The sequence below is a fragment of the Gymnoscopelus braueri genome (assembly GCF_963280865.1).
Source record: "Gymnoscopelus braueri genome assembly, chromosome: 18".
Classification (NCBI taxonomy): domain Eukaryota; kingdom Metazoa; phylum Chordata; class Actinopteri; order Myctophiformes; family Myctophidae; genus Gymnoscopelus; species Gymnoscopelus braueri.
The window spans coordinates 39,688,783-39,713,651 of record NC_137618.1 but is presented as its reverse complement, the minus strand read 5'-3'; the positions used below and the strand labels follow the sequence as shown (position 1 = coordinate 39,713,651).

General features: G+C 43.2%; 2 protein-coding genes across 4 annotated transcripts in view; both read right to left on the bottom strand.

The window, feature by feature from the left end:
• The window catches only part of heg1 (heart development protein with EGF-like domains 1), a 30,655-nt gene extending 15,897 nt beyond the window's left edge, over positions 1 to 14,758 (bottom strand). The window contains exons 1-6 of one of the 2 annotated variants that reach the window (XM_080412943.1): positions 14,031 to 14,758; positions 4,855 to 5,175; positions 3,700 to 4,091; positions 2,487 to 2,850; positions 1,659 to 1,959; positions 511 to 760 (exon numbers count right to left, since the gene is read on the bottom strand). In XM_080412943.1, the coding sequence (XP_080269069.1) occupies positions 511 to 760; positions 1,659 to 1,959; positions 2,487 to 2,850; positions 3,700 to 4,091; positions 4,855 to 5,175; positions 14,031 to 14,523 (2,121 nt within the window). In that variant the 5' untranslated portion in view covers positions 14,524 to 14,758. The remainder of the gene's footprint in view (positions 1 to 510; positions 761 to 1,658; positions 1,960 to 2,486; positions 2,851 to 3,699; positions 4,092 to 4,854; positions 5,176 to 14,030) is intronic. The other variant, XM_080412944.1, reaches the window with a different exon arrangement.
• A 5,134-nt stretch (positions 14,759 to 19,892) lies between these two features.
• slc12a8 (solute carrier family 12 member 8) overlaps positions 19,893 to 24,869 on the bottom strand; it is a 29,517-nt gene continuing 24,540 nt past the window's right edge. For both annotated transcript variants that reach the window (XM_080412827.1, XM_080412828.1), the window contains 6 exons: positions 23,544 to 23,836; positions 22,486 to 22,910; positions 22,085 to 22,182; positions 21,859 to 21,976; positions 20,812 to 20,872; positions 19,893 to 20,503 (listed from right to left, as the gene is read on the bottom strand). In XM_080412827.1, the coding sequence (XP_080268953.1) occupies positions 20,335 to 20,503; positions 20,812 to 20,872; positions 21,859 to 21,976; positions 22,085 to 22,182; positions 22,486 to 22,910; positions 23,544 to 23,836 (1,164 nt within the window). In that variant the 3' untranslated portion in view covers positions 19,893 to 20,334. The remainder of the gene's footprint in view (positions 20,504 to 20,811; positions 20,873 to 21,858; positions 21,977 to 22,084; positions 22,183 to 22,485; positions 22,911 to 23,543; positions 23,837 to 24,869) is intronic.

The following is a 24,869-nucleotide window of genomic DNA, read 5'->3' as shown; positions in this document are numbered from 1 at the left end:
ACAAGCTCACAATGTGTCGATGTAGATCGGCTAGTTGAACTATTTGAAAATGTTTTTTAAAAATGGCAAAGAAGTGTAGGGATAATGGGTAAGGCACCGGCGCAAAGAAGTTTAGGGATTATGGGTAAGGCACCGGCGCAAAGAAGTTTAGGGATTATGGGTAAGGCACCGGCGCAAAGAAGTGTAGGGATTATGGGTAAGGCACCGGCGCAAAGAAGTTTAGGGATTATGGGTAAGGCACCGGCGAAAATAGGGCGGGCCCTATTTTTGGCACTGCTATACCCGCACCCGCTGCCCACTTGCGGGTGCGGGTATAGCCCCCCCCTCCCCCTTAGAGGAACTCTTCTTGTCCATACATTCTTACCGATGTGCCATGGTGATGTTGAATATCCTCTAGAACTCTACCTTACACCCACTTTTTAAAAAAACGAATCAAAACCAAACTGAAATTGAAAACAAACAGTAAATAAAGTCAATTTAAACCAATGAAAATGTCAAAATGCTAATCACCTGGGTGTGGGGGGAGGTGGGCAGAGTGGTGCGCGGGGCCAGGGTGGAGGTTGTGGAGGCGGTGGCGGTGGTGGTGGTGGTGGTGGAGGCGGTGGTGGGGTGATGGGTGCTGCGCTGGGTGGGGGAGCCCTGGGTGGGGGGGGTGCTGAGCTGGGGAGGCAGGGTGCTGGCTGGAGGAGGGTGGGTGGAGGTGATGAAGGGTGCTGCGGTGGCTCTGGACGTCGTCTCCTCCTCCTCTGTGACTTGCGGTCTGTGTAGGGGTTCAACCGTTAATTGAATTAATTGATTTATTCGATTAATAAAACAATGTATTGATCCCTATTTTGTCATTATAGGCAAACGGTTTATAATTAGCAGATCTACAAGATTGTAGAGGAGTGTACAGCTGCTTGTTTGAAAATGTCCAAAACTGTTACTTTTCAGGATTCAAATTCAAAAATAGCAAAAGTAGCAGATATACAAGCTCGAAACGCGGCGCGAATGATCAAGTAGTTAATTTACAAAAAATAAACGTTAAAAGTTGGGTTCTTGAGGGGGTTCCAGGGGTCCCCAGCTAAATGTGTTAATATAGCATCACAATCATTTTAACTCCTGTATCCATATTTAACACGGTGGCTATTCAAAAATAACAGATGTACAAGCTCGCAGCGCGTCACGATCTGCTATTTTTGAAATTTTTTGTGAATAAATCGTGAAAGTGTTAGAAATAATTTAGATGTCTTTACACAAATCTTCTCTTCTGGGAATAATGTTTTTAAAGTGAAATGTTTTCACTAAAATCTTTGCTTCTGGGGATTCTACAAATTAATGTTTTCAAAATCCTAACAGTTGAAAAACAAAAAAAAATCTGTTGCTATGGTTCTCAAACTTTTTCATGTCAAGGACCACCCAAAATGATATGTATTTGGCCGCGGACCCTCCCCCCCCGCCATCTCTAAATATTCTGTTCCAGGGACCCCCAGAAGAAGCAGATTGGAGTTTAAAATGTATATATTCCAAGCTTTGCACACATTTTCACGATTTATTTTTCAAAAATAGCAGATCTACAAACTCATAATGCAGCACTCGGACCTGAATAGCCAAAGGAATAAAAAATGACACAGATGCGTCCTCCGGATTGAATGGGTTAATGGGTTAGAGGACAGTACCTGTGTGTGATGACAACGGGCGTGGTGGTGAGGAACAGCTCAGTGGCCAGCGCTGGTCTGTCCGTCTCTGGGAGGACCTGGGGGGCCAGCGTGTCCTCCAGGACCGTCACCACGCTGGGCTCCGGCGTAGGTGCGGCCGTGGTCAGAGCCAGGACGGTGTTCCTCTCGTCGTCCTCCTCCTCCTCTGTGTGGGGTGGTGGCACCCTCTCTGTCCCCCCCTGCTCCTCCTCCTCCTCCTCCTCCTCCTGGCCCCCCAGGGTGCTGCTGCTGCTGCTGGAGCTCTGCGTTCCGGCAGAGAACTCTGTGAATGGGACATTCACCCAGCATACAAGGGTTATTATTAGGGTTTACTAAACTTAAAGCAGCACTGTGTCATTTTCCTCTTCTACCCCGGATTTGAACCTGTTTTCCCGCTTAACCCAGTAAGACCGGGAACGCATCTGTGTAATTTTTTTGATTTATTTGGCTATTCAAAAATAGCAGATCTACAAGCTCATATCAATACAAATGTTCGCTTTAAAAATATATTTTATATATTTTATATATATTCAAAGATTTGCTAAAATTTTCATAATTTTTCAAAAATAGCAGATCTACAATTAAGCTCACAACACGTTGTGTCCTTGTTGAATCTTGGCCCTGATAATCCACAAAAAACTAAAACTAACACTGAAATGGATAAAAACTAAACAAAAACTAAACCTTTTCCAAAAAAATACAAAATATTTGCCATTCCTGCTTTAAAAACTAAAAATTAAACTGAAATTGAAAACAAAAAGTCAAAAATAAATATAATAATAACAATAAAGAATGCAAAACTATAGCAACCTTGTGTCACAGTGTTGACCTCTGAACTCGGGTCCTGAGCCGAGGTGTTGGTAGTCACGCCGCTCTCCGACGAAACGAGCGGCGGCGCCTCTGTCGGGTCCGTGTCGGCCTCCTGTCCCGTCGTGTCCTCCTCCGTCACCCTGAGAGACGGCGTGGAGACGTCGGGCGTGCCCTCCTCCTCCTCCTCCTCCTCCTCGGACACAACGGAGGTGAGCCCGTGCTGCTGGGTGGCGTTGTTGGGGCGCCCCGTTAGGAAAGACGGGCTCCCTTCGGACACCTCTGGGTTCCCCGTCTCTGGCAGCGTTCCCGTGGAGGAGTGGAGGAGCGTCCGGTGCTCTGAACGTGTAACATCCATGTCGTAGGGCTGTGTCACCATTACACATTTAAGATGACCATTAATTGTCACTCAAATAATTGTGATTAACGACTGAATTGTGTTTTTGGCATTGAACATCAGAACATATGAATAAAAAGTGAATTTCTGTTTGACTTTTAGGCTTAGTAATCAAAGATTGCACAGGGCAGATATGACAAATAACTGAAATGAAAAGTACATTTACTCACGTACTGTACTTAAGTACAAACTTTTACTTTACTGGAGTATTTCCAATTTTCAATACTTTTACTTCTACTCCACTACATCTCAGAGACAAATATTGTACTTTTACTCCACTCCAATTATTTGAAAACTTTAGTTACTAGTTACTTTGTAGATTAGAATTATTATTACAAAGCATACATTAACCTCTTCAGCCCTATTTCAACTTTGGCCATTTGAAAATAGCCGATCTACAAGCTTGTAGATCTGCTATTTTCAAAAGAGTTTACATTACATATCTTTACTTTTGGTACTTTAAGTATATTTTGATGCCATTACTTTTGTCCTTTTACTCAAGTAAATTTGGATTACTGGACTTACTGGACTTGGATTACTGGACTTATAACAGAGTGTTTATACATTGCAGTATTGATACTTTTACTTAAGTAAAACAAAAATAGTACTTTTTCCACCACTGTAAAATTACTGACATATTTATTAATTTAACACTTTAAAAAAAAGTTAAAATAGTGGAAATACCTGATCTACAAGCTAAGCTTTTTTATGTATTACATTTTTCAACATGGAAACGATAATGACGATTATCACAAAATAATTGCGATTGTCACAAATAATTGCGATTAGACGATAATGTAATAATTATGACAGGCCTACCGTGTTGTGGGTCCTGGTGGAGGAGGGCAGGCTGTGGTTGTAGTCCTCAGACCCTGCGTCCGTGCCTGGGAGACCCCAGGTGGAGGGGGGCTGCTGGGAGTTGGAGTTTACCTCGGTGAACATGGAGGAGGTGCTGTTGTTGTTGTTGTCGTCGTCGTGGCTACTGCTGGAGGAGGAGGAAGAGGAGGAGGAGGAGGAGGCGGTGGAGGTAGAGGAGGAGGAGGAGGAGGAGGAGGAGGAGGAGGAAGAGGTGACAGATAGCAGGGTCCTCTCTCCAGCCCGGCTGATGGTGGTAGAGATGAAGGCACTGCTGCTGCTGACGTGGTCCGTGTGGACAGAATCTGATGTCCCCAGCGATGTCCCCCCAGCTAAGGCTGTCACGATGAGAACGTCTGAGTTGTCATACAAATAATAACAATTTAATTGTGTTTTTGGCATTGAACATTGAAACTTATGAACAAAAAATGTGGTCTTTCAGGCTTCGTAATCAAAAAATGCACAGGGCAGGTATGACAAATAACTTAAAGGTAGGGTAAGTGATATATATATATATATATTTTTTGTTAAAAAGGTTAAAGTACTATATTCTGATAGTAATCATTGCTACAGAGCGTTTGTTTGGTCACAGGGGACCCTCTCCAGCTCTTTAGTAAACAGAATATGGTACATTTTCAGGTAGGTGACAAATGTTAAGCCATTCGCAGTATTGATACTTTTACTTAAGTAAAAAAAAAGAGTACTTTTTCCACCACTGTAAAATTAATGACATATTTATTAATTTAACACTTAAAAAAAGGTCCATGTCAATGAAGCAGGGACCCCCACTATACATACTGTATAAAATTGTATTTTCATAGATTTCATAGACCAACACCAAACCTCTTTACCAAAAATAGCCGATCTACAAGGCTCACAACGCGTTGTGAGCCTTGTAGATCGTCAATTTTTGCCTCAAGTTCTCTTCAGAATAGGGATAACATGATTCAAGTGGTCAATGTTTTTTTTTTTAAATCCTATCACACAAAGATTTGGCGGCCCCCTGGTAGTAACTCTGAAGACCCCCTAGGGGTCCCGGACCCCCTGTTGAAGACCCCTAGATCAGACCACAAGATCACTAGACCACTAGATCACGTAATAATTGTGTCAGGGCCCTACCCCCAGCGTCCGTGTGTTCCGTGACGTCGTCCCCCTCCATCCGGAGGCCCGTCTCGGGGCTGTCTCTGGGTAGCCTGGCCTCCTCGGTCACCGAGGTCCAGGGTCTGGGCTCCTGTGAGACGATGTGGTGTGGCGGTGGCAGCAGCAGGTCTGGGGCCAGGCCCAGGTCTTCCCAGTAGGTGCTGCTGCTGCTGCTGGCCTCAGTGGTGGCCACCACCATGGTGGAGATCAGAGGACGGGTGGACAGGGCTGGTACTGCGGTCTGATGCTCTGATGATGACCAGCCTGTCTCTGCTACGGTCTGCCTCCTCCCTTCAGTGACTGTGGAGAAAACACTTAACTGTTTAGTTCAGTGGTTCTCAAACTTTTTCATGCCAAGGACCCCCAAAATGATATGTATTTGGCCCGCGGACCCCCATCTCAAAATATTTTGTTCCAGGGGACCCCCCAGAAGCAAAGATTTGAGATACAAATGTTCGCTTTAATATATATATATTCAAAGGTTTCCACATATTTTCACGATTTTTCAAAAATAGCAGATCTACAAGGTCATAGCGAGTGTGGTACTTTAAGTACATTTTGATGCCACTAATTTTGTACTTTTACTTTTACTTTTACTTTTACTTTTACTAAGTAACGTTTTGAACACAGGCCTTTTACTTGTAACAGAATATTATTTTTTATATTGTGGTATTGCTACTTTTACTTAAGTAAAATATCGGAGTACTTTTTCCACCACTGGCCATCATATATCGCCCAGCCCCTGGTCCCAGTAGTTTACCTCCATTTCTGCATTGTCCAAAACATGTCACCAGGGGGCGGCCAAGAGCCGCCATTGGGGCTGTGATGGACTGCAGCAGTAGAGTAGATGGGGGGGAAAGATGCTGTCAGAAGTAGCTCGCTGCGGATGTAATGATTTTGGGTGGAGAACAATTGGCAGCCGGGCTCGTCTACCCCTCAACAAAAGGCCTGAGGCCCTAAATATGGCGGTGGCCATGTCCGCTGGGAATCAGCCATTTCCTTCCTAAAGCTGAGCGAGAGCAGCAGTGAGGATGTGGCGCTCAACCCCAGAGTCAAAGTATAGATAGATAGATACTCCTGGTTCAATAGCACTGTACTCCACCACAACAAGTGAAAGTTGCTCAGTCAAAGTTGTACTCGGGTTAAGGTACTGGAGTGTGTGCTTTAAAGAAAATACTTGAGTATTCAAATGTATAACGTTGCTGTTGGGGCAGAAACCTCTTATCTCCATATTTTAACTTTTAGTGTTTTTTTCCCGTAAATGAACGCCCTACTTGATCATACTACAGCGATCCACAAGCTCGGAAACTTTGAGCTTGTAGATCTGTCCGTTACTTTTACTATTTTTGATCGGTGCCGCACTATGGGCTTGTATATCTGCTATTTTTGAATAGCCAAAGAAATCTAAAAAATGATGCGATCCCGGTCTTAATGGATTAATGTGATGCCCAAAAAACACTGTGCACGAGAATGCTACGCGCACCAAAGTCCTTGTAGTGGTGCCGGCCCACGGCAGAATAATCTAAAGATAGTGGTCTTCAAGAGACAAGAAGGTGGCGCCACACACTGGTAGCCAAAGTGCCAATACTGAAGTTTATTTTTGGACGCAGAGTAAAAAAGAAACCAACGTTTCGGCAGGTAACTACTGTAACTGCCTCCTTCACCCCGAAGAAGGCGGTTACCGCAAAAAAACTGTTAAAACTACGGAGGGTCGGAGGTGCGCCGTCTAAAGCGGACTTGAGCCACGAGAGGCACCGGGCGGGTCGGCGTGTTGAACTTTGCGAAAGTCCGGTTTCAGCCGACTCAGCACTGTTCGAGTTCCCCCCTAGTCAACATGTGCTGTCGCAGGTACCCCGAAATGTCACACGTTTGCCGTTGTGTCCGTTACAGACTTGTAAGGGTCCATTTGGAACCCCCTCAAGGAACCCTAAAGGTGCCTGGACCCTTACTTTGAGAACCACTAGAGAAAGACGCACTGTACAGAAAATAGGCAATATGGACATTGGAAACACACACACACACACGCGCACACACACACACACACACACACACACACACACACACACACACACACACACACACACACACACACACACACACACACACACACACACACACACACACACACACACACACACACACACACACACACACACACACACACACACACCACACCCTATCCTTGGAGCCCCAATTGATTTCGGGTGAGGTACACACTCACACGCACGCACGCACGCACGCACGCACGCACGCACGCACGCACGCACGCACGCACGCACGCGCGCACGCGCGCACGCGCACGCACACACACACACACACACACACACACACACACACACACACACACACACACACACTATGAAACACAATTTGAATGTGGTCCCTTTGGCCTAAACATTACAAGTCAGATCTGTATTGATGATGTAATCTCCCACAATGGGATGAGTAAGAGATGATGATGATTTGATGCGTAGCAGACCCTCTCATGGACCATTTGTCGGTAGGAATCATGCACGGCTTTAGAAGCAACGTCTGGTGTTCCAACATACATTTGACTCACGCTGGGCAACACCTAGACTAGGATGAGTGTCTAAACGGAAGTGCCGGAATTTGCCGGAAGTACCGCCCGAGGAAATGACATTGACACTTTACAAATCTGTTTACATTCTCCGTGAACGAGACGAGTGTTATGATTGGTCGAAAAAGATAGTTTCCGGGGGAAATACGTACGACGGAAGTCCCGCCCCTATAGACACTCGCTGCATTAGGTCGTGACCAGGCTTTTCTCTTCGCAGATGACGAGTAAGGCTGGGAACGAGGCTAGATTTGACTGGTTCAGCGGTTTCCAACCTTTTCTCGATCAGGGCCCACCTGGAAATCTCGAAAGCGTTTTCGACCCTCCCCCCCCCCCATCGGCCCGCCACTTAAGTGACGGAGATCAGAAGACGCACACAGCGCTTTTCTGGCGACGAAACCAATGTCCTTATGGGGGTCCTTGAAATGTAAAAGTTTAAGAACCACTGCTCTACCTATAGAGAGCCCCGTGCTCTGCTGAAATTAACAGCATTGGAGCCGGCAGGCCCTGGGCAGACAGACAGGCCCTGGGCAGACAGACAGGCTCTGGGCAGACAGACAGCACCCTGGGCAGACAGACAGGCCCTGGGCAGACAGACAGCACCCTGCTGCCCATGGTTGAGCAAAAGAGAACGGGCCTCAGAGCTGGACTCCATCCAGAGCGTAGCGCACAGCATGCAGCCGTCCCAAAACCCAGTGGAAGGGAGAGTTCAACTGCAGCGTAGCCTGCGTCCACCGGGAGTGTATGGAGGTGTCTTGTTGGGCCATTAGCCGGTGTTTTTCTCACTCTCTCTCTCTCTCTTTCTCACTTCCTCTGTTTGTCTATTTCTTTCCCTCTCTCTTCCTCTGCAATTATCTCTCTCTCTCTCTCTCTCTCTCTCTCTCTCTCTCTCTCTCTCTCTCTCGCTCTCGCTCTCTCTCTCGCTCGCTCGCTCTCTCTCTCTCTCTCTCTCGTAACAATAATAATAATTTACACCAATTTGATCCCGCAGCGGAAATTCTGTTTTCACACAGGGGGGCAGATAGGGGTTAAGTGTCTTGCTCATGGACACTTCAACACATAGCTGGGGCTCGAACCTGGGACCTTCTGTTTACCAGGCGGCCCATCTACCCATTCAGCTATGGCCACCCCGTCTCAATCTCTCTGTCTCTCCCTCACTCTGTCTTTCTGTCTTTCTGTCTTTCTCTCTTTCTCTTTCTCTCTCTCTCTCTCTCTCTCTCTCTCTCTCTCTCTCTCTCTCTCTCTCTCTCTCTCTCTCTCTCTCTCTCTCTCTCTCTCTCTCTCTCTCTCTCTCTCTCTCTCAATCTCTCTCTCTCCCCCCTCCCTCTCTCTTTCTCTCTCTCTCCCCCTCTCCCTCTCTCTCTCTCTCCCCCCTCTCTCTCTCTCTCTCTCCCTCTCTCTCTCTCCCTCCCTCTCTCTCTCTCTCTCTCTCTGGATCCAGTCCGCGGGCGTTAGTAACCGAAGACAGACTGGAACGTGCTGTTGGCAACGCAGCGACTGACCCTCCCGACGGCCCACACACACATGCACGCCTGTTGTTTATCTATTAGCTCTCAACTGTTCACACACACTGTCTCCTTCTCCCATCAGCATCAAAGGTCGTGCGGTGCGTCCGCAGGGGACGGTGTGTTGTTTCTGGCACGCTGACGTCAAGCACGTGCAACAGGTTCCAAGTATCAACCAGAACAACATGAAGAAATGTCCTGAATAGAATGACTATGGCTCTGTTATCCACATGCAGGCAGTGGTGGAAAAAGTACTCACATTTTTTACTTAAGTAAAAGTATCAATACTGCAATAGAAATACCAATGTATTTGTCCACGGACCCCTATCTCAAAATATTTAGTTCCAGGGACCCCCAGAAGCAAAGATTTGAGTTAAAAATGTATGTATATATTCAAAGATTTGCACACATTTTCACGATTTAAAAATAAAACAATAGCAGATCTACAAGCTCATAGCGCGGCACTCTATGAGCTTGTAGATCTGCTATTTTTGAATAGCCAAAGAAATCTAAAGTGACACAGATGTGTTCCCGGATTGAATGGGTTAAACTACTATAATACCTGCTGTCATTAGTCAGTACTATTGTTGTTGCTGTTGCTTGCATCTCTCTCTCTGTCTCTCTGTCTCTCTCTTAAGTGAATTGAATATTGAAGTGGCTTAACATTGTCACTGGACCTGCTGGGGTATTCTGGGTTGCAACTATCGATTATTTTCTTAGTGATTATTCTATAGATTACTTTTTCAATTCATCGAATAAGGAAGAAGCATGTTTTTCTCCACATTTTTTTTTCATATAATATATGAAAACAAATTATATGAATCAATTAACCACATATGGGTTATTTTATACTTTGTTTATATTTCACGGTGTTGTTCAAAAATAGTGAAAATTGCTCATCCACAAGCTCACATCGTGATTTGTAGTGAGCTTGTGGAGTACTTCAATCCAGGAACGCATCTGTGTCATTTTAAGATTTCTTTAGCTATTCAAAAACAGCAAATCTACAAGCTCATAGCGTGGTTAGGGCTTGTATTGAGCTTGTATGCGCTTGTATTTGGCCACGGACCCCATCTCAAAATTGTTCCAGAGACCCCCAGAAGCAAAGATTTGGGTTACAAATGTTCGCTTTAAAAATATATATATAAAAAAATTGCAGATCTACAAGCTCATAGCACGGCACTGAGTGCTTGTAGATCTGCTATTTTTGAATAGCCAAATAAATCTAAAACGACACAGTTAACTCAAGTACAAAATTGACTGAGCAACTTTCACTTGTAGTGGAGTGATATTTGAACATTGTATCTATGCTGTGACTCAAGTACTGGGGGCTGAGTACTTTGTCCACCACTGTGCAGATAATGCACAAGTAACAGGGTCAAAACTTATAATTCAATGAATACAATGCTTTGCTTTATCAAGTAAAGGCCAATCTTTGATATATAAATATTCATGTTGTCCTCTTTGATTGCTACAGGCCTGCTACAATGCCCAAATCAAACCCACCCTGCCTTTGATCACAGAACACAGTGGCTTAATTAGTAGGCATGCTTTGAACCAGTTTACAATTACAATTTACACTGTGTTGTGTTGCCTGTTCAAGCTACGCTATATCAGTGGTTCTCCAAGGGTCCGTGGGGGTCCCCAGCTGAATGACTTAGTATAGAATAAAAATCTGTTAAACCACTTTAACCCTATTTTGTACTTTGGATATTACAAAAATAGCTGACCTACAAGCTCACTGTGAGCTTGTAGATCTGCTATTTTTGAAAATGTTTTGAAAAATCTTGAATAGTTGTGAAAACCTTTGAATGATTTTGATATTTTTTTAACACAAATATTCTATCATTGGGGTCCATGGCACAATATCTTGTCAGATGGGGTCTGTGGACAAATACATGTGAACTTGTGGGTCCGTAACATGAAAATGTTTGCTCTAGGAGGCTGTAGTGAGTCAGTCTTTCATTCAGTCTGAGTCATCAGTTTTTACTGTGAGAAGAACCACTGGGATATATTTCAAACTGATAAAGACAGAGACACGGCACATCCTCCAACTTCGGTGCTGAGACAAACTGCAACTCGCAAGGGCAGAAAAATATAGACGCTCCAAACTTTATTCTGTTTGCAACTGCAGCAAACGAGCAACAGGAGTTTTGACAAGCTTTTTCAAGCTGAAGAAGACTTGAGCAATCTTCTGCCGTAATCTGAAGAAGACTCATCTCTTCAGACTCCACCTCAGCCCGCAGCACTTGCCGTAGCACTTGACCTATATAGCCTCGACGACCTTGCAGGCTTATGCAAAGGCTGAAATATAGTTTAGTTGCATGTCATGTAGACAGATGCCAGGTTCATGTGTAGTCCTGGCATCCTATATAGTTTCAATGTACAGATTATTGATTGATATATTATACTGTTTAGACTGATGATAGGTTCTTGCTTTACCTATGATCCTAGATTACTATGTCATATGCATTTGATGTATTACCTCGTGCTTACCTTGCTTATGCTACTGTAAATCACTCTGGATTAAGAGCGTCTGCTAAATGCCTCAATTTTAAATTGCAATTGAAGAAGACATTGTAATAAAAAATGCTGCTGTTTTGGAATAAAGTTTGGAGTGATTCAAAGTAAGCTGCAAGCCCTCCTCCTTTTCGTCTATGTCAGTGGTTCTCAACCAGTGGTCCGGGGACCACCAGTGGTCCTTGAGGGGGTTCCAGGTGGTCCCCAGCTAAATGATGGAGAGTTGGTAACCAAATGGACCCTTATAGGTAGATCTTTAATTCTTGAGAGTGTAAAAGTAAACCAAATCACACTCACAATAGTTCAATTATTGTTAAAGATCTGCATTACTTAATTTACAAGAAGTCTACTCAATTAGAGAATGTAGAATAATTGTTACTTAGATCAACGTTTGCCTGTTGGTGGTTATCTCTCCTATTGTACCAACATCAATACAGCATGGAATTGTGAACAAAATCCAAATCCAACGACAACAAAATAGTTTTGGGTCTGAGAGTCTAAATCTCATCAAACGGTGGTCTGTGGCTCAAATGCTGAATAAATAATGGACCTTGATATGAAAAGGGTTGAAAACCACTGGTCTATGTCAAACTGACACATCCAACTCACATGACATGACTGCTCGTCTTAGCGTTATGGGATGTGGCGTATGCATTGCGTTGTTTTTGTGTGTGTATATGCATGTTATTTGTACGCAGGTTCAAGAGACTAAGGAGGTTGGGTTAAATGACTCGTGTGCCTCAGCGTCTGTGTAGTAGGTCAGTGTTTCCCAAACGGTAGCTCGGGACCCATTTTGGTGTCACGCAAACCATTTTTATGGATCCCAATTGGACCCATAAGGGTCAATGGGTACAACAGCAATGCCAGTTGTCTGTCTCAGTGGTTCTCAACCTGTGGGTCGGGACTTTTTTGGGGGTCCCCAGATGACAGTGAAGTGACATTTTAAGACCTTTTTTAATACCTCAAAAAATAAATACGAAAGAAAAGAAAAAAGATCATTACTGCATCAAAACTAAAGAACTATACTACAAAAACTGGTCAAACATTGGCCAAATTGTCAAATAATATAAGAAAGAGGCAAACATTGTGAAAATTGTGAGGTGTTGTGAGCTTGTAGATCTGCTATTTTCACGAATATTAATCTGTAGAACCGAGTCGAACTATAAATGCAATGCTGCCTTCAACTCCTACATTTCCAAGTGCTTATCGTGGTGGGGGGTCCCCAGTTCAAATATGATTTTTTGGGGGGGGGTCGTGGCCTAAAAAGGTTGAGAACCACTGATCTATCTATCTGGTGTGAAGGCTGCCAGATGTAATGTCACTTGAACTTTGACATGAAACTGTGACACAGGAGCTGTCGGTCTACTGGACATCTGTCTATTATCTTCACTTATTCACAATTCAAGCCACTGCCACACTTCATGAACGACAAACCATTATTTCTTGAGCTTGTCCAATTGAGGTATATTTCTTGAATACATATAAGGAAATATAAGGAGTATTATATGATAAATTAAATGTGAAATGATAACGTTTTAGAATCACTGCAATAGACTATGTGTGTGGAAAATAAAATAATATTGAACCTGTATATCATTTGTGGCTAAGTATCCATCCATTCTCGTGTGTCATGCAAACATAGTGAAAATAGCAGCAGATCTACAAGCTCACAACAACACTGCACAAATCGATGCAATGTGTTTTGCGAACTTGTAGATCGGCTATTTTCATTATTTCTGGAAAATAAAAGAGCCTTTACTTATCGATCATTTTTTAAGTTCGATTAAATCTTGCACCCTGAACACCAGCATCCATATTCTGGGGGGAACATTCGCCAAAGATAGCAGATCTACAAGGCGATTTGAGCTTGTAGATCGGCTATTTTTGGCGAAGACATTTGGTGTAGAGGGGGAAAAAGCAGTCCAAGTACAGTTGCAACTCAGGTCCATATACTAAATATATAGAGGGTTTAAGTGCTTCAAAGTGCATTGGTGAAAAGTGCCTCTCTTCTCTTACCTAACGCATTGGTTCTCAAAGGGGTCCTTGAAGGGGTTCCAGGGGGTCCCCAGCAAAATGTGTTAATGCAGCATCACAATTATTTTAACCGCTTTATCCATTTTTAAAGGTTAGCTATTCAAAAATAGCAGATACACAAGCTCATAGTGTGTCACTTCGTGCTGCGCTATGAGCTTGTAGATCTGCTATTTTTCAAACCTCTTGAACATTAGCCTAGTAAAAGGGTTTTTAAATACTTTTTTTAAAAAGTGAACATTTTTAACCACTTTATCCATTTATACGTTAGCTATTAAAAAAATAGCAGATTTACAAGCTCATAGTGCGTGCCGCACTATGAGCTTGTAGATCTGCTATTTTTCAAACCTCTTGAATGTTAGTGAAACGTTTTTTTTCAAGTGAACATTTTTAACACAAATCTTTGCCTCTAGGGGTCCCTGGCACATTATACATTTTCAGATGGGGGTCCACGCGGCCAAATACATTATCAATTTGGGGGGGGGGGGGGTCCTTGGCACAAAAAAAGATTGAGAACTACTCACCTAAGCTATCAGTGGCACTAGTCTGCAGACCATCATCAGTCCGGCTCTGCAGCCCATCAGTCCGGCTCTCAGTCCGGCTCTGCAGCCCATCAGTCCGGCTCTCAGACCGGCTCTCAGTCCGGCCCTGTAGTCCATCAGTCCGGCTCTGCAGCAGATTGCTTCCAGTTGGTGATAAAGTGTCCCTGATGATGGAGTCCTCCTCGGTCCCTCCCGGACCAGTGGAGTCCTGATCCTCGGTCCCTCCCGGACCACCAGTAAACACCGTCTCTGCTGCCGTGGCCGGGAGCTCTTCTCCTCCCGGGCCGGTGCTGGTGGAGGTGGTGGAGGAGGAGGCACCATAGTACCGTCCCGTTACTCCCAGTCCCGCTGTCCCGTCCTGGTGGTCCGGGGACCGGGTGGCCGTCCTCCATGATGCCTGGACGGGGCCCGGCGGAGCGGCCAGCAGCAAGAGGAGGAGCAGGAGGAGGACGTGGTTCAGAAAACACGTTTCCATGATTCAACACCTAAAAACAACGGGATCGCGAACCGTTTCCAAGAGATGATCAGCGGCGGGTTGCCCGAGGCCACCATCGGAAGAGCGCTTTGGGTTGATTTTAGTTTTAGTTTCTTAAAATAAAGTTATTATAATCCCTCCTCATCATCATGGAGATGAATGGTCCTTATAGAGACCATTATGAATGGTCCTGATAGAGACCAATGGAGGGAGAAGAAGGAGAGAGAACTTGTTCAGTTCAGTTCACTATGAAGTGAAGTTGGAGCAGAAAGACTGTTATCACATTCTACAGGCGCCTGGGCTCCTCCTACTCTCTCTCTCTCTCACACACACACACACACACACACACACACACGCACGCACGCACGCACGCACGCGCTCAGTCACACGCGCGCCCGCGCACACACACACACACACACACACACACACACACACACACACACACACACACACACACACATGGTGGCTTCCACACGATAATTCCGCTATTAGCAGCAAAGTGTTGCTGTAGCTTTCCACAATGTTGTTTTTAATGTCCAGAAGACCATAGAGTTATAGAGGAAGACACCACAGACACACGGAGAACATTGGAGTGATTTAAAGCACTGGTTCTAAAACTTTTTTTGTGCCAAGGAATGAACTCCCCTATTTGGGTGTGGACCCCCCATCTGAAAATGTTGTGTGCCAGGGACCCCCAGAGGAGAAGATTTGTGTTTAAAAAAATCAAGAGTTTTAAAAAATGTACAACAAATAGCAGATGCACAAGCTCATCTACTGTAGGAGCTTGTATATCTGCTATTTTTGAATAGCCAAAATATGGTTAAAGTTGTTCAAAATGATTGTGATGCTACATTAAATACTTTTGCTGGGGGACCCCCTGGAACCCCCCAAGGACCCCTGGAGGTCCCCGGACCCCACTTTGAGAAGCACTGATTTAAAGCAGTGTGACACTCAGTGATGGAAGAAGTATAGAGCTTTAGTTTTAGTCAATAGAAAAGTAGCTAGCAATATGTTGACAATGTAGAAATACTCTATGTGTAAAAGTCCAAAATATTTATATTAATTATATACGTATTTAACTTAAATAAAGAACAGATTAGTATTTGATCAAAATGGGCAGTAGTATAGCCCAGTGTATTGTATATCAACCTTTTTTGTGCAAAGGCACACCTGGCATACCCAAAAGATCCCAGGGCACACCTAGATATACGGTATATATATATATATATATATATATATATATATAATTATATATATATATATATATATATACCGTATATATATATATATATATATATATATATATATATACGGTATATATATATATATATACGGTATATATATATATATATATATGCAAACTTGTAGCTTGTCAGACATGCAAACTTGTAGCTTTTCAGCTTCCACTAGCCGTTTTGAATCCAAATAGGGCAATAGTGTGACACCTGACCCGAAAAAAAACAGCATGTTGTCACCCTTTTCACCTCGGGGCTGTTTGCATGCCTGATTATTATTAATGTAAAAAAAAATATATATATATTATTATATTTTTTCAAACCTTCTTCAAACGGCGCGGCACACCTCAGCAGTAGCCCCGGCCCAAAATTGGGACGTTTGCCAGGGTTGATATACACTGGTATAGCCTACCTAGCCTTGGATCAAGAAAGACTTGATCCAACCAACATAAAACCCATTATGCAGAAATTGCAGAATGGCCAATTTCTCACTTAAAATAGTCACTATGGTCCATTTCACAATCTATTATTAGACTGTAATTATGCATTCATGTGTTCCTTAATGTTGCAGCTGGTAGGCCTATGGGTCTGAATTCAGTTACTCTGTGTGCTGCTGGGTAGCTTAACCTATTATAATAGGATAAACATCATTATGTATTAGTCAATGTATGTTTTGTGTTAATATTCTAATTCTGCAACGTACCTAAAGTTGTTAAATAATTGTATAGTGTAATAAAAGAACGATATATTTGCCTCTGAGATGTTAGTGGAGTAGAAAGTATCAAAAAGTGCCTACAAGTAAGCCTACGGTACTTGAGTAAATGTATTTAGTTACTTTCCACCACTGGAGACACTGAAACATGCATGATGATGCACAAATAGCCTACTGTCATGGGGGGGGAGAGAGCACTTGTAGATCTATTTTTGCAGAATGTTCACCTATTATGATGACATACACAGAATATCGTCACTGTCGGGCAGAAACCTCTTAACTCCATATTCCAACTTGTGTTTTTTCGTAAATTAACGCCCTACTTGATCATACTACAATGTTACATAAAAGTAACAAAAGTAGCAGATCCACCTCGAAACGCTAGCCTACCTAGCCTTGGATCAAGAAAGACTTGATCCAACCAACATAAAACCCATTATGCAGAAATTGCAGAATGGCCAATTTCTCACTTAAAATAGTCACTATGGTCCATTTCACAATCTATTATTAGACTGTAATTATGCATTCATGTGTTCCTTAATGTTGCAGCTGGTAGGCCTATGGGTCTGAATTCAGTTACTCTGTGTGCTGCTGGGTAGCTTAACCTATTATAATAGGATAAACATCATTATGTATTAGTCAATGTATGTTTTGTGTTAATATTCTAATTCTGCAACGTACCTAAAGTTGTTAAATAATTGTATAGTGTAATAAAAGAACGATATATTTGCCTCTGAGATGTTAGTGGAGTAGAAAGTATCAAAAAGTGCCTACAAGTAAGCCTACGGTACTTGAGTAAATGTATTTAGTTACTTTCCACCACTGGAGACACTGAAACATGCATGATGATGCACAAATAGCCTACTGTCATGGGGGGGGAGAGAGCACTTGTAGATCTATTTTTGCAGAATGTTCACCTATTATGATGACATACACAGAATATCGTCACTGTCGGGCAGAAACCTCTTAACTCCATATTCCAACTTGTGTTTTTTCGTAAATTAACGCCCTACTTGATCATACTACAATGTTACATAAAAGTAACAAAAGTAGCAGATCCACCTCGAAACGCTACATTTGAAAAACGTATTTGAAAACTTTAGTTACAAGTTACTTTTTTTATTTAGATTTTTATTACTAAACATACATTAACCACTTAGGTCTATTTTGTCTATTTTCAAAAGATCCTTCTACATTTTGAACTTGTGAAATGGGACATTCTGCACAATGACATTATTTTACTTTTTGTATTTTTAGTATATTTATACTACTATATAAAAATTAAAAAAAAGTATTTGATACTTTTAGTAAAATATGTGAGTATTTTTTCCAACGCTGCATATGAGGTTTCCACCCCACAGAGACACTATAGACGCTAGGGTTCAAGTGGTGAAGTCTTTCACCAGTGGTGTGATCACTTGACCACACCATCTGTCAGCGTTCACACAGTTCACAAGGCTATCTTCTGAACTCTCTCTTGAACCAATGGGAACGTTACATTCATGCTCTGTCATGTCCTGCAAAGGGCTGCCTGGTCTTGAACTAACAACCTCTAACTAACAACCTCTAGCTGTTGTGTGTTACACGGTACAAGTCCGTATTTGGTGCTTTCTCTGGACTCTTGTGTTCTTCCTACACATAGCTGACATCACTATCCTTAAAGTTTTGAAGCAAGAACCGTGGCAGTATATGCTGCTGCCACATATATGACTTCTGTAACAGATGACGTTTTATTTTTATGAAAAAGTGTATTGCAGGATCGTAACTTTTTGTATTGCTACTTGTTGGTACAATAACACATCCCAGAGCTACAGTACCTGAGAGAACAAACACACTCTCTGGTTGACGTATATAATATCAGTACTCTAATGTTCTATTCCATTACATAGTCACTTGTACAATTCAGATCAGTCGATACTTTGGTTTCAAGAGACTCCAACAGGAGGAATGCGTTTCAAATACCATGGGGCTGACCCTTACTGATGCAAGGTCAGTAAACCCAGAGGTTAATTAGCTTTCAGCAGGAGTCAGACCTTAATACATAACCCATACTCATTAAAGAGTCTAGAGTCACCGATAGAATGGATGCTATGGGTCATGACCCATAGCATCCATTCTATCGGTGACTCCAAACTCTTTCATTCCACCAATGACATTTCAAATATTCTGCAGGATCTCATCTTACCAAAGTGTGATGTGATGGCTAATTTCAGACCACTGCCATTTCTTTCAGCAAAGTTCTATACAACTTCGTCTCATCGCAAATCTTTGGTCTCAACTATAGGCTTAAGTGAAATATATGTATAGAACAGTCACTTTCATTCAAAGCAATGTCGTGCTTATGCATCAAACATGGAACACATTTGGTTATAGGTATCCTAGCAATAGACATCAAGCAAAGAATGTGGCTGTGGACATGGAAGTACAGTGCTTGGCCCATCTAAACATTTATATGAACTCATGGTTATATCTCTGGATCCATCCATAGGGTGTAATAGTTGAGTACTGGCCTTGTTTGCAGACTACCTAAATATCAGATTCCAATGTAATATTGGCAAAAAAAAACTAAGGACCGTTATCTCAAGGGCCTTGTATGGCCTCTAATTAACAGACCAACATAAAAAAAAAAACCAGCTGATTCCGTTTTTATTTTACACTTATACGTTTTGTTTTCACTACCTCAATACACCTCAAAAGACAGCTTTGGAAGATTTAGCTGGCGCACCAAAACCTTCCTCCCTTAACAGGAGCTAGGGTATTAGGAAGCTCAGAATCTGTCCAAGTTACTCAGCAGTGAAAGCAAGTACTACTACCGTCTGCTGAGTATATTCACTTGTGATTTTGAAAAGGAAATGGCCAAGCAGTGCGACACTTGATGAGCTTGAGATGATTAAACACAGCCCCGCAAGCTGTGTCCGCTTTCAACACGCGGTTTCCTGACGTCTGGATAAGCAGACGGAGACTGAAGGAAGAACATTTGGTCGTCATGTGGGGCAGGCAGGCCATTCATCCTCATGTACTGAAGGTGCTACTCTCCCGGAAGCAACTGAGGCACCAGAGTGAAATCAACACAACACAACAGTAGCATTAAACCAATTGGTTCCCAGCCTTTTCCGACCAGGGCCCACTTAAAAATCTGACCACTTTACACTTAAGTGGTCAGATGGGTGTGAGCCGAGTGCATTTTTAGAACAAGTTTATTTTTATAATCAAAATCAATCAATAATGTTCCGGTTTGGAGCAATGCAAGTAAGTTCCAATTTATCGGCATCGCAATGAAAACATTTTTCTTTATATATATGAAGATTAGATGCTAGGAATGTAGTGTTTGAATTGGTGTCAAACCAGCCAGTCTCACACTGCCATTACCATCTCCTGGACAGCATCTTTCAGAAATGGAGTGAATGCTCATTATACTCGTCTTCAAGGTAAAGTGGTTATAGCCTAGTTTATTGCACCCTCTGGTCAGATGTACATAATGCATTTATGGCAGATGAAAGTAGAGGTCAATGTATATTGGCATTTTGCCTAAGTCACATAGTGGGGTGAGCCACAAAAAAGTGATATTTCTCCAATATGAAGACAATTTCACCAACTTTAATTTTTCAAAATAGTTAAATAAACAGTCCTCTCACAAATCCACTCAGGCTCCAACCTCCAAAACACGCACAGGTCCTACAGTAGTCTGGGTCACCCTCCTGAACAAAAAGTTCTGTTAATTAGAATAAAACCCAGACGGGCTGATGTGACACTCTGAACCACCGTCTTTAGCAGACGTTGGGGTTCCAACCTTCTGTTGCCCGGTGACAATGGCCCTGTCAACCGTGACAAAGTGACTGAGGAGTATAAGTGACAACGTGTCAGTCAGTTGAGTTGCGGCCGCACCATCCTACTGGCCTCGATAAAGGAAGACTGATGGTATCGGTGTCGGGAGGAAAAGTCGGCGTTGTCCTCCGTCAGCTGCCTGGTTTCCATACCGACGCCCGAGAGAGAGGGTGTCACCACAATCTGGTCCCTGGGAGACGGCTGTCTCCTGAGAGAAAAGGACAGTGCATGGTAGAAGTAGCAATACCACAATGTAGAAATACACTGTGTACATGTCACTTTGTGCTTTGTACAATGCAACCATTTTAGTCCTTGCACCATTACCTCAGCTTATCATTTTGAGACTTAAAACAGAAAATGCCATCAAACCAATGAAGCAAACATTATGAAGACCAGTGAGGGTCCAATATAGACCAGTGTGGTAGTCTTTGTACCAAAGACTACCATCTATGAAGATTTAAAAGTCAAATCCTGAATAATAATAATATCAGGGTGACATCCTGAACTGAAACATACCTGCAGATGCTGCTCAACGTTGATTTGAGCCATCTGAAAAAGCTGAAGCGAGATGCCGCGCCTGTAAATAAATCAAAACACACACCGTTTATAGTATATGCTGTCCTAGAGACATTGACCCAAAGCAAACAAGTACAAGATGCAAAGTACAAAAAACAACAAGCAAACTTTCTTCATTTGACAGAAAAGAGAAATGATTCCTACTGTCTAAACCAGTGGTTCCCAAACTTTGTAACTCGAGACCCAAAAGAGAGATGTGATGTGATCCCCCCCCCCCCCCCCAAACTCATGTGGGGTCCCGACCCACAGGTTGAGAACCACTGATCTAAAAAGTGCATAGGCGTGTGGTGGTATTAGAGCAGTGAGGTATGTGCAGCATCTCATTGACCCTACCACCTGTGACACAAGTGTTTCACCCTGGTAGAGCCTAGTGAAGCGTGTCATTGTGTGCTGGGAGATGCCATAACACAGAGTTGCAGGACGTCCCCAGTCAGCTATTCTAGAAATCCTATGCCACAACAGCTGTTAAGCGAATACACTGCAAATCAAGCCCTCAGCCAAATGAGCCTCTGCACACATGACGTGTAGGCCTAATTGAAAAACATGTACAATATGCACTCAGCCGATTACCTATACAGCAGTGTTTATATCTAAGTGGGGTCCAGGGATCCCCTGGTGTCCTTGGGGGGGGGTTCTAAGGGGCCCCCAGGAAAATGAGGAACAGTTTAAACACTTCAGCACTACTTCAAACACAGCGGAAATAGCCAATCTACAAGCTCACAAAGGTTTGTTATTTTTTAACATTTTGTCTGAGACATGGCATGGTTGATTTCACTATAATTTTGCCAGCTATAAGGTAAGCCAAAGAGAGACTATTCAGATCATAGGTTTCTCTCTCCCCACCTACAGTAGCTTACAGACAGTTGTAGAATTATATACTTCATAGAATCTAACACGCTCTCTTGGGGGGTCCCTGGCACCAAAACCTTTCAAATAGGGGCACAAATGGCAAGTGTAATCCTTCTATAAGGTTTTAGAACCACTGACCCATAGGAAGACCAGGGCTTGTTTTCCCTATGTAGAGGAAGAGCAGCAGGGCCACTGTGATGTTTGCCAAGGCGTAGACCCACTGGATAACAAACATGATGAGGATGGAACACACCGCCTGGAAGAACACACACACACACACACACATGGTTATGGGAGTAACATCCTTCTTTGAGGAGAAATCAATTCTGATGTCTATACAGCATGTTTTACTATTGTCACTTACGCCGATCAGAGCGACCCAGTGGTTGCAGAAGTTGGCATAGAATGAGTCCGGCATGGGCCTGATTTCTGAGCCTTGTTGTTCTGGCTTATCTCCGTTAGCTGGAACATTTAGCATTGGGTCATATCACTGCATATAAAAGAGACTGTAACAGATTATCGTCTCTGTCCAAAACCATTACTTTTTACGATTCAAATTCAAAAGCATCAAAAGTAGCAGATTTACAAGCTCGAATTGTGGATCTGCTACTTTTGATGCTTTTGTGTGACACTGTGGTATGATCAAGTAGGGCCTTAATTTACTAAAAGCACAAAAAGTTAAAATATGGACATAAATGCCCGACAGCAACGATATGCAAATTGTCTTTTCCGCTCTAGTCTACTCTAGTGTATAAAACGGTTCACCTGTATTTTGATTCTGAGACCCGGCCGACTGGTCCAGCTCAACGTGGCCTGGTTTCGTCGGGGACTTGACCTGTCGTGCGTCTGAGTGTCCGGGGCCACCGGTGCTGGGTGCCGGTTCCCCCGGTCCACCTTGGGAACCCATTTCCGACTGGTCTGGGAAAACCAAGCCCGTCTCTTGGCTCTTCTCGGCCGGGGACACGTTGCTGTTCACGTCCAGGCCGAAGCTGTCCATCAGCATCTGCTTGGTGGGGACCTTGCTGGCCCTCCTGTTGTTACACCTGCCGCTCTCCTCCGGTCCAGAGGAGGCCCTTCTCTCAGACCAGGCGTCTCCATTTGGAACGGTCTGAAAGATCTGGTCCATATCCCTGGTGAATTCCAGTAGAGTGCCTTCGGCCGGAGGACTCCCTCCTCCTCTGCCCCTAGAACTAGGGGTGTTGGAAAAAAAACGATTCATGTACGAATCGCGATTCTTATTATCAACGATTCAAAATCGATTCACAATTTCCAAAAAAGAATTTAAAAAATGTCAGAAGTTTTTTTTTCTTTGGTTAAAGTGTTTTTACTCTACAGTGTTTGTGATATTAGATATTCGATAGATAAGCTTACCATACTCACAGTAAACATTATCATGTCTTCAGTCATATTCAAGGGCTTTTTTTTTTAAACTCCAGTCACTTTCAGTTCAGCACAGCTGAGGTGTGTGTGTCACTGTCCAGCTGACGCTCGTTAATGTTACTTGCATCAAGGCAATTATGTTGCGTTTCTGCATCAAACAGAACTACACATCTAAGATTCCATCAAAGCCTGGTATACATAGTCTGGTACTACATAATTCTTTGTTTGAGCTGTCGGACTACACTTGGTTGTTAAAGTCAAGATATATATAATATATAATAATTTGGATTGAACTGATTTGGAATACTTTTTTTACTTAGAATTGATTTTTAATCGAATCGTAACGCCAAGAATCGGAATCAAATCAAGAATTGCTTTGATTTGAAAAAAATAAAAATATTTTTAAATCGAATCGTGAGATAGCAGACGATTCACAGCCCTACCTAGAACCGTAGTTCTGGTGGGTGACTTCCAGCAGGGGCTTCCAGCTCTGCTTGGCCGAAGCCCTGTGACCTGATGTCCTCCTGGCCAGGGGAAGAACGTCCCTCTTCTCCTGGGTCTGGAGCTTGTAGGTCATGGCCACGCTGAAGTAGGAGTAGTCGATGACGCTGTAGGTGAGCATGAAGTTGATGGTGACGATGGGGGCCAGCACGTTGACCTGGCCGATGAAGATGAACGCCATGGTCAGCAGGGTGGTCAGACAGATGCCTGCCACGGGGGTCTTGTTGGGGCCTCTCTGTAAGAGAGAGAGAGAAATAAAAATACATTTAAAAAAAAGAGAGATAAGGAGGAGAGTGGGATGGTGTATTTGGTCCATGTATTCACACAAATCATGATACAGCACAAGGTAAAAGAACACGGTACTTGGCTTTGTTCAGACTGGCAGCACCAATTATATTTTGGTCTATTCAGATTGGAATCAGATCGAGTGTTAACAGAATAAATACCACATGGGAACTGACTTTGTGAACCAGTTGTAAGCCACGTGACGTTACTAAGTGGTTTGACATGAGATTCAGATCTGATTTCTAAAGCTGCGTCTCAGTCTGGACGCTCGGAAGCCTGATTTATACGCTGTCATACGACAGTGCCATCCTCTGGAAATAGCCGAACAACAAGCTCACAACTCGTCACGACATATTCTGAGCTTCCATTACTCATGCCTATGTCGCTATGTCATTACCACAGCAACCAATGCAGAAAGGTTGACAATTTCTGAATACACAAATCTGATCTGATCACTTGCAGATATCAGTGTGGACAGTCAATCCTACAGATTGTATTTGAGAAACAAATTTGATTTGCCTGCAACCTGAACAAAGTCTTAGTTTGAACTTCACATATTAATCAAATTCTCTTAGCTAGCTTGCTTGTACTGTATCTGCTGGTTTTATGATATGTGCATACAACACCTTTAAACCTGTGATATGACTAAGTTGATTCTTGAGATCTTGCTTCTTGCTACCCAGCTCCAGTTTTGAGGCTAAACTATAGCGCTATATAGCTTGCGTCTGGCCAGCCTCCAGGCTCAGCAGGGCTGGGCCCTGCCTGTCTCCCTTCCTGCGTTTGTTCTGAGGCTTTGATTTGGACTGAGATGTCTAGGGCCTCATTCCAGCCCGCTGAGAGAGGTCAGACGCTGCTGCCCGCTCGGTAGGGGAAGACCGAGGAAGCGGGCGGGGTCGCCGGGGTCAGGACGTGGACATTATTGTATGAGGGGGTACGTGTCAGTGTTGCCATGTCTGCTTATTATGAGCGAATTTGGGCTTGTT